Here is a 14966-nt window from a genome sequence, read left to right as displayed (position 1 = left end):
GTATAACTTTGACATTTATTGCACTTCTTCACATATTTACAGCAATCAAATTCCATTTCCATCCAATAGTAACCCTCCCTTAACATCTTTTTATCCATTGCATGTCCATTGACATGGGTACCAAAGGATCCTTCATGAACTTATTGCATTAACATGTTTGCTTCGTGTTTATCCACACATCTGAGCAAGGGCACGTCAAATTTTCTCTTTACAACACATCTTCATTCATAAAGAAATTGCCAGCCAGTCTTCTCAAAGTCTTCTTACTTTGCTGGATACCCCAAGCGGGTACTCCTGGCTTTTAAGGAAACACTTGATATCATGATACCAAGGCTTATCATCTATGACTTCTTCCACTACAAAGACACTGCAAAGACATGAGCAAGCATATCAAGGTGAATAATTCTGATACTGGGTGCCTCATTCCATCGATTTACTTTATACATGGAAGAAAAAGTATCCAAAGCATCCATCATGTAATTCTTTTCACGAAGTATATGATGAAACACAACTTTGATGAAGAAAGTCAACAACCTTCTTGCATTATCTTTATAAGGAATCAAGCCAGGATGACGAGTCTCCGATTCTCCTTGAATCTGATTAAACACCAAGGCTGAATCTCCATATACATCAAGGATCTTAATTCTCAAATCAATGGCTTCTTTAAGACCCATGATACAAGCTTCACATTCTGCCATGTTGTTTGTACACTCAGACATTAATCTTGCAGTGAAAGGGATATAAGAACCATGAGGAATAATGATGATTGCCACAAGTCCATTACCATAAGCATTAATAACTCCATCAAACACTAAACCCCACTGGGATCTAGGATATGGTCCTTCTTCAGGCAACGGTTCACCATAATCTTTAGCTTTTAAGTACATAACATCTTCATCAGGGAAGTCAAACCTGTTGGAATGATAATCATCAATTGGATGGTGAGCTAAATGATCTGCAAGAATACTTCTTTTAATCGCCTTCTGAATACGGTACTCAATATCATATTCAGACAATAGCATCTTCCAACGAGCAATCCTCCTAGTCAAAACAAGATTTTCAAAGATATACTTGATTAAATCCATTTTGGATATCAACCAAGTGGTATGATTAATCATATATTGGCGTAGATGTTTGGCAGCCCAGGCTAAAGCACAACAACTCTTCTCAAGAATGGAGTACCGAGACTCATAGTTTGTAAACTTCTTACTTAGATAGTAGATGACATGCTCCTTTCTACCTGTTTCATCTTGTTGTCCAAGTACACAACCCATGGATTCTTCTAACACAATTAAGTACACGATCAATGGTCTTATTTCCACTAGAGGAGACAAGATAGGAGGTTTAAGTAGATACTCCTTGATGTTGTTAAAATCTTTCTGGAAATCTTCTGTCCAAATACAACCTTGATCTTTACGAAGAAGCTTGAAGATTGCCCCACATGTGGCAGTCATGTGAGATATAAACCTGGAGATGTAATTCAGACGTCCGAGGAATCCTCTGACTTGATTTTCAGTGCTTGGCGTAGGCATTTCTTGAATAGCTCTGACTTTATCAGGATCTACTTCAATACTTTTCTGGATGACGATGAAGCCCAACAACTTTTTGGAACTGACACCAAAAGTACACTTATTAGGATTCAAGCAGAGTTTAAACTTTCTCAAACGCTGAAACAACTTCAAAAAATACTCAACATGATCTTCTTCAGTATTCGACTTAGCAATCATATCATTAACATAGACTTCTACCTCTTTATGCATCATGTCATGAAAAAGAGTAGTCATGGCTCTTTGGTAAATTGCACCAACATTCTTAAAACCGAAAGGCATCACTCTATAACATAATGTTCCCCAGGGTGTAATAAATATTGTCTTTTCCATGTCCTCAGGTGTCATCTTAATCTGATTATAACCAGAGAAACCATACATAAAGGAGAAGACATTGAATTTAACTGTATTATCTATCAACATATCAATGTGTGGCAGAGGAAAATCATCCTTTTGGCTAGCTTTGTTCAAGTCTCTATAATCAACACACATCCAAACTTTGCCATCCTTGTTCGGAATAGGCACAATGTTGGTCACCCATTAAGGATACTAAAAAATAATAAGGAAACCAACATCAATCTGCTTCTGAACCTCCTCTTTGATCTTAACATCCATATCAGGATGAGTTCTTCTCAACTTCTGTTTGACTGGTGAACACTCTGGCTTCAATGGTAATCTATGATCTACAATATCAGTATCAAGACCTGACATATCTTGATAAGTTCTACCATCCACATTTCTCTAAGAAGTTCTACCATCCTCTTCTTAACATCTGGACAAAGCAATGCTCGGATCTTGACTTCTTTCTTGTTCTCTTAAGAACCCAAATTAATCACTTCCAGTGACTCTTTATGAGGATAAATGGTTTTTCCTCGTGCTCAAGCAAACGGGAAATCTCATTAGGAATCTCTTTGATATCCTCTTCTTACATTTCAAACACAGGGAATTCAAAGTTGGAAGAAGGCATATAGTCATTGTTTTCAATGGGTTTAACAATTAATTTGCACAATAATTTTATGCTTGATTTTAGAATATGAACAAATAAAGACATAAGTATCATGCAGATATAAAAAGTAATTATTATTTTGGTTTTTTATGTTACCATTTTTTCAGAAAAAGCAAAAAGAGAAAATATAATATGGATAAACGAAATAACATTTTATTAATGATGATAAAGTTTGAAACAAAACCCACATAGATTCACTTTCACCTTGGGCATAGTGAAAGTATTTTTTTGAAAATAACAAAAACATATTACTTTGACAAGTGAACAATAGAGGGGACATCAATAGCAGTCCAATTCTAGCACATCAATCCGTGTGTCACAAAGTTTTGTGCCTCTTGTTCTTGATTATCTTTCAGGATTGCAACAACAACCTGATCTTTGGAGTGGATGAAGCCAGCAATGTGAAAAAATTCTTGAATACGCTTCAAATCTCTACGAGTTGAACCAACGAGAATCCTAAACCAACTCTGTTTTTGTTTTCAGCCAGTTCAACAACTTGACCCCATCTGAAAGATTTACCAATCACCACAACTTGTTGGGTGTCCTTCAAAGAAGTCATGGATGCCCTATTCTTCTTAACAATATTATCAATAATAGAAATATCCTGAAATAAGTTCTCACAACCTCGTCAGCATCAATATACAAAAATAAATAGATATGACTCACCAACATGGTCTGCTCGCCACCCACGATAACTAACTTTCCATTTTTTATAAATTTTAACTTCTGATGGAGGGTTGACGTCACATCTCCAACTTCGTGAATTCATGGACGAACCAAGAGATAACTATAGGCGAGATGAATGTCCATCACTTGAAACCTAATCTGAAATAAGACGGACCTATCTTCAACGAGATATCAACTTCTCCAATCAAAGTTTTCTTCGAGTCGTCAAAGGCTTTCACATCAAGCATGTTACACGCAGTAATGTTGGCGACAATAACTGACCAATTGTTACATCATGAATCATATAGGCTTGCTCCAAGACCTTCTGCAAAGCCTCTCTATGAGCTTCCTGTCATACCCTAATTTTAAACCCTCAGATCCCATATACCATTTGCATCCTTGCATAGAAACAAGATCACATCTTAGTCCTCTCCCTCTCATCTTTGGGGTTTGCCTTTTGTAGGGATCATCAAGCACCACTCTATTGATGTTTTACCTTCGTGTTTATATGTTCATTTCTTATCTAACCACTAATCAAAATAGAGAAAATATATCTTGTTTTCTTTAATTTTACTGTGCAAGATAAGTTCTCCCATCAAGAACATCAAGCATGTTTCCTCATCTAGAACATCAAGCATGTTTCCTCAGCAAAAATATGTCTTAAGACCTTGTTCTTGCATGAAGTTCTCTCCCTTTGACAACATTAAAAAGAGACAAAGCTACAAAACGTGATAAGTATCATGGAAAATTCACAACAACATATAAATCACTCAAAGGTGTTGCAAAGATAAATTGATCAACAATAACGTGCACTCACATAGAATTACGTTGAGGTGAAGAATGCATAAAAATAAATAAACAATCAATAAAACAAAGACATTAAATTCATTACAAATTTGTCATAAGAAAGTCACAATATAACAACATAATAATAGAACATAAAATCATGAAAATAGAAATACATGTAAAAGGAAGTTGGTCCATAATGAAGATCAACTAATTCCTACGACCACGACTACCCCTAGTTTTAGGCCTCCTACCCCGGTACCAAACCACACCCTCATTCCCATACTTGACATCCAAAAAATCACACATATAATGCATGTTACTCTGAATAACATAACCAAGCATAATCATCATCATGGTGAGTATCAACCATGTTTGTATCCACATGGTGAGCTTGGTCTTCCACCTGTTGTACTTCAACATTAATTGTACCAAATTTAGCAAGATCATCATAATTATATATGACTTTATCGGATCTCGTAATATTATAGAAATAAACCTTGATATCTTTATCCAATTATACCTCATGTGTGTCGTTTTTCTCTTACTAAACTCTTGAGCCTCATCTTGGTCAATTCTAGAATGACCTCCTTTCCTTGGACGCAACATATGAGTGACAATCCAATGAAGAATATGATGATCTATCTTCAAATAGGCCATTGCGAATTTATCCATGTTTTCTTCTAGCCTTGGTGCTTTGAGACATGATTTTATGTAACTTCTCAAATCAAAATCACGATAAAAAGCATGATCAGGCAAAGTTGCTTCATGAAAGAGCACATAAATTCCAAACACTTCCCTCCTTAAATATGTCGTAAAGTGATATGAAGTATTTCCCTTCTTACATAAAAAAGAGAGTCCTTCCATTGATTGTAACCCATCATAAAAGACTTGTATTAATTCTTCATTATAATCAGCAGAGACTTTCAAAAAATTGTTAATCTCTTGATATTCCATAATATTAACAGTCTCTAAATGTGTAACTTAACAGCAACCTTAGGATCATAGACATGTTACTTCACTGAAATTCTATTTCTAAAGGATTTTTCAAAATCTGCAACAAGTGTGATGTAGAAGTGAGAGAGCACTGACAGGTGTGGATGAGGATGTGCCCATAACATTCTTGCCTTTGTTCACTTTGGGAGCCATGAATTTTAGATTTGAGGGTATTCACATAAGGTGTTTGACAAAATGTGTGAATGAAAATGGCAATATTTTGAGTGATACACGATAACCCAACCTATGAGAAATTGATTCTAATCACACAAAGAAGAAGAGATTAGATAAAGATATGTGATTTTTGGAAATGAGAAGTAATGAGATTTTATGAAGATTTTGAAACAGGGATGAAGAGGTTTTTCTAGAAAAGGGAAAAAGTTAACCTAGGTTAACTTGGAAATAAGGAGAAGTTTAAAAAAAATAGTAAATGAGTAGTTAAGAGCAGTAAAAAATGTGTGGAGAGAGAAAAGTGAACTCTAGGTATTGCATGGGCCAGCCCATGGACCATGGGAGTCGACTTCAAAGGGCTGAAAATAAAAAAAAAATCACGAATGTATCGACCCATACACATTTGGAGTCGATACATACTGAACAAAAAGTCTATAAATGTAGAAACTTAAGCTATGTATCGACCCATACAATCTGGGAGTCGATACATATTGTCTATGTGTTGATTTAAAACTTTATGTATTGATACATACTGAACAGAGAGACAAAAAGCTTGAAAATGAAATCATTTAGTCGACCTAAGATGGATTTAGTTCAGGCATACACTTGGACTTAGGAAAATTCATGCAAAAATGAGGTTAAAAACAAGTGGAAAGAGTACATGCAACAAAATATTTTAGACAATATTTGAGATATCGATAATGCCCAATTCACGGTGAATATTGAAAAATGGCTCAGTCGCAAGAGGTTTTGTGAAAATGTAGGCAAGTTGTTTTTTGCTACCAACATGTTCAAAAATGACATCCCCTTTTTCAACATGGTCTCGTAGGAAATGGTGACATATCTCAATAGGTTTAGTATGAGAGTGTAACATTATATTTTTTTGTTAGGTTAACCACACTAGTGTTATCGCACATGATAAGAATACATTGTAGTTTAATATCAAAGTCAAGTAGTTTTTGTTTGAGCCACAAAGTTTGAGCACAACAACTACCGACTGCGACGTATCCTGCCACAGTAGTTGAAAAAGTGACAGAGACTTGCTTCTTGCTATGCCAACTAACTAAGGAGTTTGAAAATATGTGGCAAGTTCCACTAGTACTTTTCATATCTGAGTTGCAACTGGAAAAATCGAAATCGGTGTAACCAACCAAACTATAATTGCTACCTTTGGAAAACCAAATCCCATACTTAGATGTACCATGAAGGTATCTAAGGATGCACTTTACAGATTTTAAATGTGATTCCTTAGGAGCGGATTGATATTGAGCGCGCATGCACACACTGAACATAATGTTACACCTAGATGCAGTTAAATATAAGAGTGATCTAATCATACCTCCATACCTTTTGACGTCAACATCCTTACCAGTTTCATCTCTGTCCAATTTCCCATTTGTGGGCATTGGAGTGTCAATTTACTTTGCATCTACCATTATGAAGCGTTTAAGCAACTCTTAACAGTGCTTAGTTTGACACACAAACATCCCTTCTTTGAGCTGCTTGATTTGAAGTCTAAGAAAGTAGTTCAACTCACCCATTAGACTCATCCTAAATTCGCCATGTATTAGCTTAGAAAACTCTTTGACCAATTGCATGTTAGTAGAATTAAATATGATGTCATCAACATAAATTTGAAATAGAAGAATATGTTTTCCTTGAATTTTAATGAAAAGTGTTTTATCTATCTTCCCTCTAGAGTATACTTGATCAAGTAAGAACTTACTAAGTCGCTCATACCAAGCCCTAGGGGCTTGTTTGAGACCATACAAAGCTCGTTTTAGTTTAAAAACATGATTAGGATACTCATGATTTTCAAAACCGAGAGGTTTTGAAGCACGCACTTCCTCATTTATATAACCATTAATGAAAGCACTTTTCACGTCCATTTGAAATAATATGAAATCTTTAGAGCATGCAAACACTAGTAAAAGGCGTATAACCTCGATGCAGGAAACTAGAGCATAAGTTTCCTCATAATTTCTGCCCTTCTCTTGGTTATATCCTTGAGCCACTAGACGATCCTTGTTCCTTGTTATCACTTTGCTTTTGTCTAATTTATTTTTACAAACCCACTTAGTGACAATAATTTGATGATCTCGCGGAGGTGGGACAAGTTCCCATAAATTATTTCTTTTAAATTGATTTAGCTCATCTTGAATGGCCTTAAGCCAATGCTCATAAATTAAGGCATCTTTTGCATTTTTAGGTTCAACTTGTGACACGAATGCAAGTGATAATATAAATTACTTATCTTAGAGCATGTAGTCAAGCCTTTGGTGATGTCTCCAAGAATATTGTCAAATTGATGGTCCTTGGAAGACCTCCAAGCCAAAGGAATATCGTCCAATTTATTTGGACTCCCATCCTTCTCCTTTTCAAGATCGTCATCTTCCTCCTCCTTAGATTTCACCTCTTCATACTGATCAATTCCTTTTTTGGTGTCTTTGAGTATGTCTTCTGGAGATACATCTGCATCATGAAAAGAAATACCTTTATGACATTTCTCGAATAACATTGATCAAAACTAACATGCACAAACTCATGAACAGTGAGTAATCTCTTATTATACACTTTATAGGCTTTGCTTGATTGAGAGTATCCAAGGAAGATACATTCGTTAGATTTTGCGTCAAACTTTCCAAGGTTGTACTCACCATTATTCAATACAAAACATTTGCATGTTTTTGTGTTCCATAACACCATTTTGTTGTGGAGTTCTTGGAGCGGAAAAATTATTTTGAATGCCATATTTATCACATTAATCCTAAAAAAGGCGGTTTTCAAATTCACCTCCATGATCGCTTCGAATAACAACTATGTTTAAACTTAGTTTATTTTGGGACAACTTTGCAAAAGATATGAAAGCTGGAAGTCTCTTCTTTACTACGCAAAAAGATGGTCCAACAAAATCTAGAATAATCGTCTACAATAACAAAACCATAGTAATTACCACGTAAGCTTTTTGTCCTAGAAGGACCAAAATGATCCATATAGAGAAGTTCAAGAGGTCTAGAGTTTGCAACAAATTTTTTAGATTTAAAAGAGACTCTTATTTGCTTTCCCATTTAGCATGCGTCGTGTAGGTGATGTTTTGAAAATTTAAATTTAGGTACGTTGGTAACTAGATCCTTTGAAACAATTTGTTTAGTAAATAAAAGTTAACATGTGCTAAGCATCTATGCCATAAACAAGAGTATTCACTCATGGTTACTAAACACTTAGTACTTGTTAACGGTACATCGTTCAAGTTAAGCATATATATGTTGTTAGCCCTCAAGCCCTTAAACAAATAATCTTTATTTTCATTATGTTTAATTATGCAACAACTATTTGTAAAACTTATTTTATAGCCTTTGTCGCGTAGTTTAATAATGCTAAGCAGGTTATGTTTAAGACCTTTAACAAGTATAACATCAGAGATAATGGTAAAAGAAGGATTGCCTACATTACCTTAACCAAGTATTGTGATAACGTGAAACTATACCGTTTATTTTACTCAATTAGCATGCATTTTAGTATAATTTTGTGTATGTTTTATTGTATTATACCAATGTTGGTGCCTTGTTTCAGGTACTTGTCGATGCAAGACTCACATGTGAGAAAGAAGTAAAGAAAAGAGAAGAAATGAAGAAAAGGGGAAGAAAAGAAGAAAATGCTTAAAATCCAAGTTCTGGGCTTGTGGCGTTCGCCACAATCCATTACCACGTCACTTCAGGCTTTTAGTACCACGGTGTTCGCCATGGTCTTGTGGCGTTCGCCACAGACACACAATGCTGTTTTTTAACAACTGCATAAAACATGGTCAAAAACTCATCATATTTTCCCTCCATCACTTCCACGCGAATTTTAGGGAAGTTCAGCCCCTATTTCACCAATATAAAAAGGCAGAATCAGAAGAAAAAGAGATTTCAAAGTTTTTATCGTGTAATTTGATTCTTAGTCTTAAGCAGAAACACTCTTAAACTGACAGTTCTTCCATATCGAGAGGCTATTGCACCTTTGTTTTTACGTTTACAAGTTGCTTGGATCAAGCGTGCCGACATCATTGTAATTTCCCAATTGTTATTTGTACTCGAAGAATCTTCCGAAGTTTAATCCAATTATTATTATTCATCAGGTTTCTTTTAATTGCTTAATTCTTTACTTTCCGCTTTAATTTGCAATTTTGAATTTTGATTATTTTTATGTTTAAGGATTGTATGTGTATGATTGAGTTTAAAACCATGTCCGACTAAACCGTTCGACATCAGTATGTAAGGACCTTCGTTCCGAGGGGATTCATTAATAATTAATGATAATTTTTGAGTTATTTTTCTGGCTCTGGTTTCCAATTCTAATTTAAAAAGGTTTTTGCACGAGAGTGAAAAGTCAATAAGGTTATAAATCAACAAAGCGAGAGTTTGAGATTTCAACCGGATAGTGGTTTCTAGGCATTAATCTTAAACACAACGAGAACCCTTTAGGATTAATTATGATTTATCAACTTCCAAAAATTACTTTTAATTCAGGTGGGTGAGCGAGAGCAAAACATTTTGTCTTAAGAGTATATCCTGAGCCAATAACACGAGTGTGAGGCAAAGTCTTTTAATTTGATATTTTCTACTGAAAAGTGATTTACCTTATTTTAATGTTATTTGTTTACCGAATCCTCGAAGAATGATGTAATTTACATACCGATGCCTCTTTATTGAATATTTTAATTATATTATTTTTTATATTTAAATTTTATTTCCCCGTTTCTCTTAATCAATCTAAAAAAAAAAGAAAATTATCATTAGCCTTAGCTTTACATAGTAACTTTAGATAACGATAGTTTGATTTTTGGTCCTTTGGGTTTGATATCTTTTTAAAACTACATGATACGATTATGCACTTGTAGTTAGCCATTTCGATAGACATACTAAGCCGCGATCAAGTTTTTGGCGCCGTTGTCGGGGACCAATTAAGTCAATATCGTAACTGCGTTGTTGCACCGTATAAACTAAGGCACTTTTTTTTCTCTATTACTATGTATCACCCAAATTTTCTCTATGATTACCACTCCCAGTACTTTGAGAAATCATAAGATTCCCATAAATCCGACCTTGAAATATTAATGGAGGATTTCATTGCGATGCAAACTCGCTCTAGGATAGAATCTACGATGGAACGCTTTGTGGCTACACAAATTCTTCAGAATAAAGAGTTTAGATTACATAGTCTCTTTACCAATGAAACCCTTAGGCAGCTGAACACTGTGGTCGAGTCCCTCGCCACTCACAACGAGGCATTGAAGACTCAAATCCCCTACTTGCACAGGCACCTCTAGGACCCTTCCCTCAGAAACATGTGGATGTTATAACAACCACTAGCGAAAAATCTATCGAAAATTCTAAGGCGAGTGATAATGAGGAGGGTTCAGGTGAGAAAAGAGTAGAGATTAAGAAAGATCCACCTACACCACCTGAAAGGGAGGTTGTCGAAGAGGTAGAGAAGGAAGTACTTTTTGTTGTTACTCCTTCCTATAAATCACCGATTCCTTTCCCGTGAAGGTTTGTGGAAGTTAAGGTAGACTCCAAATCCGAAAGGTATGATGAGCTATTGGAAAATATCCATACCAATGCACCTTATTTGAGATCCTGAATAAGAAGAGAAAATTAGAAGACTATGAAACTATGGAACTCATTAACAGGAGCAAGTTAGAATTTAAGGTGATGGCTGAAAAAATTGAACCCAAACCTGAAAAGCTAGTTCTCAAGATAGATCCAAAACCACCACCACAAGTTCAGAAGGATAAACTACCTCGCCGAAGAAAAAAAAAGAAAAGTGATGGATATGAGAGATGGCTTGATAAGTGGCCATGGAAATCGAGGATAATTAAAAGTTTGACCGAGGATTCATCCTCGAAAGAACCACCATGAGTACTTACAATCCTGGGCAGTCGAGCTACTGACGTAAAACATAACGAATATTTCAGTTTTATTAATGTCATGTTCTATCTATATATTTTATATGCATGTTTTACTTTATTGGTTCGTCGTATTTTATTTTTTGATTGATTAATTATTTTTGAGGCTATGTGTTTTATTAAGTAGCAATATATCACTCAGAAGCCTTTAAAAATAATTTACATCCACCATTATGCCTTTTTTCTGAGCCATAAAACAAAAAAACTCGTTTCTGAAGCTTGTGGCATTCGCCACAACCCTCATGGCGTTCGCCACAACCCTCATGGCGTTCGCCAGAGAGATAAAACATGAATTTTCTTATTTTAGGCTCGTGGAGTTCACCACAGACCTATGGTCTTCGCCACAAACCTCAGAAACCCAAAAACACCGGTTTTACCTCGTAGCCCCATGTTTTCGCACTCTTTCAACTTCCAAAACCCATTAAGTCACCTTAACTCCTCTCCACTAACACCCTTCATCTCCAACCTTTCAAACTCCCTCTTTAATTCCCTTATTTAAACTTTCATCATCCAATCTAACCACATTGCCAAACCTAAATAGAACCCCATTCTAAAATTATTCTTCACAACATATCATGCCTCCAAGAGTCCAAGCTACATCAAGAAGGCCAACGACAAACTTGTCAAACCTCGTCTTCAGCGAAGGTGAAGTTGGAAAATTACAAAAGGAGAAGTACTTGAAGTTCTACGAATGCTCAGTCACTCTTGTAAGACCCCAATTTTGACCCTAAGATCCCTCATACAACTTCACCATATGCATTAGCATTGGGACCATACCTTGGCATCCTCCTTACCCCTCTTTCATTGTGTTTGTTTTGGGAGAGATAACCAAGCACAATGTGATTGTATCATACTTGTATATTATCATTTTACTAACCAAAATACCAAAAACATGTCTTTGCAATTGCCTAACTCTTGTGTAGGTAAGGCATGATCCCCATTGATCTAGCAAGCTCATATCTAGGGTTTAAGACCCTCATGGCTAAAAGCACAACCAAGGATGGATCCACAATGTATCAAAGCATCATATATGAGTCCCCATGATATTCATATGTTACTTTGATGAAGTAATCTTCAAGAGTTTGGAGGTAGTTTGCCTTGGAAACCCTAGTTTGTCTGGGTATCTTGAGTAACTTCTTCAACAAGCTTCCTCACCAATTGATCAAATTTCTCAAGGGACACTTCAAATTTCACCATCTTATGAATATATGATCTACCATGAGCCTAGAAAGTCAAGATAATTGGAAGTTAGCAAGTTGGTTGATGGTGGTTGGCCAGATGATATCATCTGATCAAAATTGGGTCTCCCTAGACCCTATCTCCTATAATGTTCACTATATGAAAATGATTCCAAAAGAAGCGTTACTCTAAATGACATCCCAAGCAACTTTCGTGTTGAGACCTAGAGCTAGTTTTGCTTGAAAAATCATTTTCTATGTTGAAACATTATAGGTCATTTTGTCTAAACCCTAATTTGAAAGTCAACTTCCCAAGGCCATAACTTACTCAATTTTAATGAGATGAAAGATTTCCAAGTTGAAAAATCAAATTCAAGATGTCTACTTCAGCTGTGATGTTTTGAGTGAGAGCTAATTCAACTTTTATGAGCATGTGATATGAGGATACATTATAGGTCATTTTTGCCATATACCATTGAACAAGTGATTTTCCTCAACTTCAAAAATGCATAAATCTATCATTCTAAATCTAAATGACATGAAATTGGTGACCATTTTGAAGGTGTTTGAAAGATATACAACTTTGATGACGACACGTTTCTCATTTAGAGCTCACATGAAAAGTTAAGTAAGGTGGAACATTGAGGTATATGACTTGACACTCAGAAAATATTTCAACATGTTGAAATTTCCAAACTTCCACCTCAAAATTCACCATGATCCAAGTTCCAAATGAAAAAGTTTCCAACATCAAAGTTGTTCCCTTTGATCTAAGATTTCCAAAGAGTCTTATTTCATGCATTTTGGAGGAGGTTTGCTAGGGCTGCGCATGGTCTTAACAGGTATGCATCAAGTGGAAAGATCAAATGTCCAAAACCTCACATTACATTTCCTTGCCATTCAAGCCACATTTGAACTTAAGTACAGTTGAATTTGGATCAAAATGGATTGATTCATGGGCTTGTACACGCCCATGCAAGCTTGTGCATGACATTGCCAAATTTAGCAAAATTTCAAGTGTGCAATTATTAATCACAAATGCTGCAAATACATGGCTTCTTAGCTCATTTCAAACACACCTTGCGCGCCAGCTTTGCCCCCTCTCTTCAAACCCTCACAATCCAAAGGAAAACCTGAGAATTTTCAACTTGAAAATTGAGTTTAAATCTCACTATTTATAGATTCAAAAACTCCAGGATCCAAAGCTTTGTTTCATTGTCAAACCACTTCTGTAAGCTCCTCGAGTGTGATCAAGTTAAGTTTGAAGCAAGCAAGATCCAATTCTGCACATCATTGAAGGTATTTTTCAGAAATCTTCTTCTCTTCGATTCTCACTCAATTCTCATCAATTCTCTTGGATCTTTAGTTGTCTGAAGTCCTACCAATGTAGGCAAGAAGATTGAGTTGCTTTGAAGTCAACTCCTCATATCTTTCTATATATTTGGAGTTAGTTGAAATTGAGGTCAGATTCGTGCTCTACGCCATTTTTTCTTTCAGATCATGTCCTCCTTTTTCATTTATGTGATGGTGATGATTGAATCAGTCCGGTGTGCCTCACCTGAGAAGGTGACCGAAGTTCCAGCGCCGGTGGTGTACTGGACAGGTTATGAGCCATTGATCTTGTTTAAATTGTTTTAACCTTCAGCGTTGCTTTTAAATACTATTGGTGTTGCGCGCTGACTCAAGTGTACCATGGAACACGCATTTTAGACCACTTGATCTGCCACCTCAATTAATGAGGGAGATCAAGTGGTCCACGTTTTTTATGATTATTTGAATTTCATTTAATTTGTTTTATTTTTATTAATTCATATTAATTTTAATATTGATCCAAAAATATGAGAGTTTCACAAAAACTTTATAAATAAAATCCTCTTTCATATTTTGAATTAAAGTTATTTTTTGGATCATTATTAATATTTTTCATGATTTAATTGATTTTGTGAATATTTTTAATTGTTTAAAAATACTTTTAAGTTTCCAAAAAATCTGAAAATTTTCCTCCAAGGTCCTTTGACCTTGTTTGACCTATGATAAATCTCATGGCCATTTCTTTGGTGTTTTGATGAGATTTTAGTAATTTGACAAACCATATTTAATTTAATGCATTATTTTAAGTATTTTTAAATTGAATAAATGTCAAATAATTGTGTTGAGCCATTTTGATTGTTTGTATAAGTTTGACTTGTGTTGTTGGGTCTTGGTCAAGGTTGATTTGACTTTGTTAGGTTAAAATCATTGGATTTAGGGGATTGATGGAATGTACATTCCATCTCCCAAAATGAATGAATGATCTTAATTTGGTAAAAGTCCTCCTTTGTCCAATTTGAATTTTGATCCATTCCCTTCCCTCTTCATCTAATTCCCCTTCTTTATTCATTCATGTCATGGACCTATGATATCTCAATATCCTAAGGCTAGTTTATTGCAAAAATCAACATAAGTATGGATGAGATTAGGCCACCTCTTTTGCATATTATTTTTATGTGTGGTATGTTTCATAAGCATAGTCCATTATATCATGTCTCTAACATGCATTAACACCAAAATTCTATTGCCCGACCTCAAATAGTTGTGACTTCTTCCTAAGTCCAATTACGATTGCTTAACATAGCGCTAAATTTTGACACAAAATGCATATCATTCTAGTTAGTGAGATTATAAGT

The 14966-nt window shown here is 35.3% G+C and overlaps 1 protein-coding gene across 1 annotated transcript; it reads right to left on the bottom strand.

The window, feature by feature from the left end:
* Positions 1-356: 356 nt before the first annotated feature.
* On the bottom strand, positions 357-9218 carry LOC127110368 (uncharacterized). Its single transcript, XM_051046086.1, has 6 exons — positions 9144-9218; positions 8945-9038; positions 7497-7644; positions 1183-1611; positions 710-1041; positions 357-613 (listed from the first exon to the last, which is right to left on the bottom strand). The coding sequence occupies exons 1-6, from the start codon at positions 9216-9218 to the stop codon at positions 357-359; spliced, it is 1335 nt and encodes a 444-aa protein (XP_050902043.1).
* Between the last annotated feature and the right edge of the window lie 5748 nt (positions 9219-14966).

Source organism: Lathyrus oleraceus, chromosome 1, assembly GCF_024323335.1.
Source record: "Lathyrus oleraceus cultivar Zhongwan6 chromosome 1, CAAS_Psat_ZW6_1.0, whole genome shotgun sequence".
Classification (NCBI taxonomy): Eukaryota; Viridiplantae; Streptophyta; class Magnoliopsida; order Fabales; family Fabaceae; genus Lathyrus; species Lathyrus oleraceus.
Note: the sequence above shows the minus strand (reverse complement) of the source record. Positions and strands in the feature narration are given on the sequence as shown.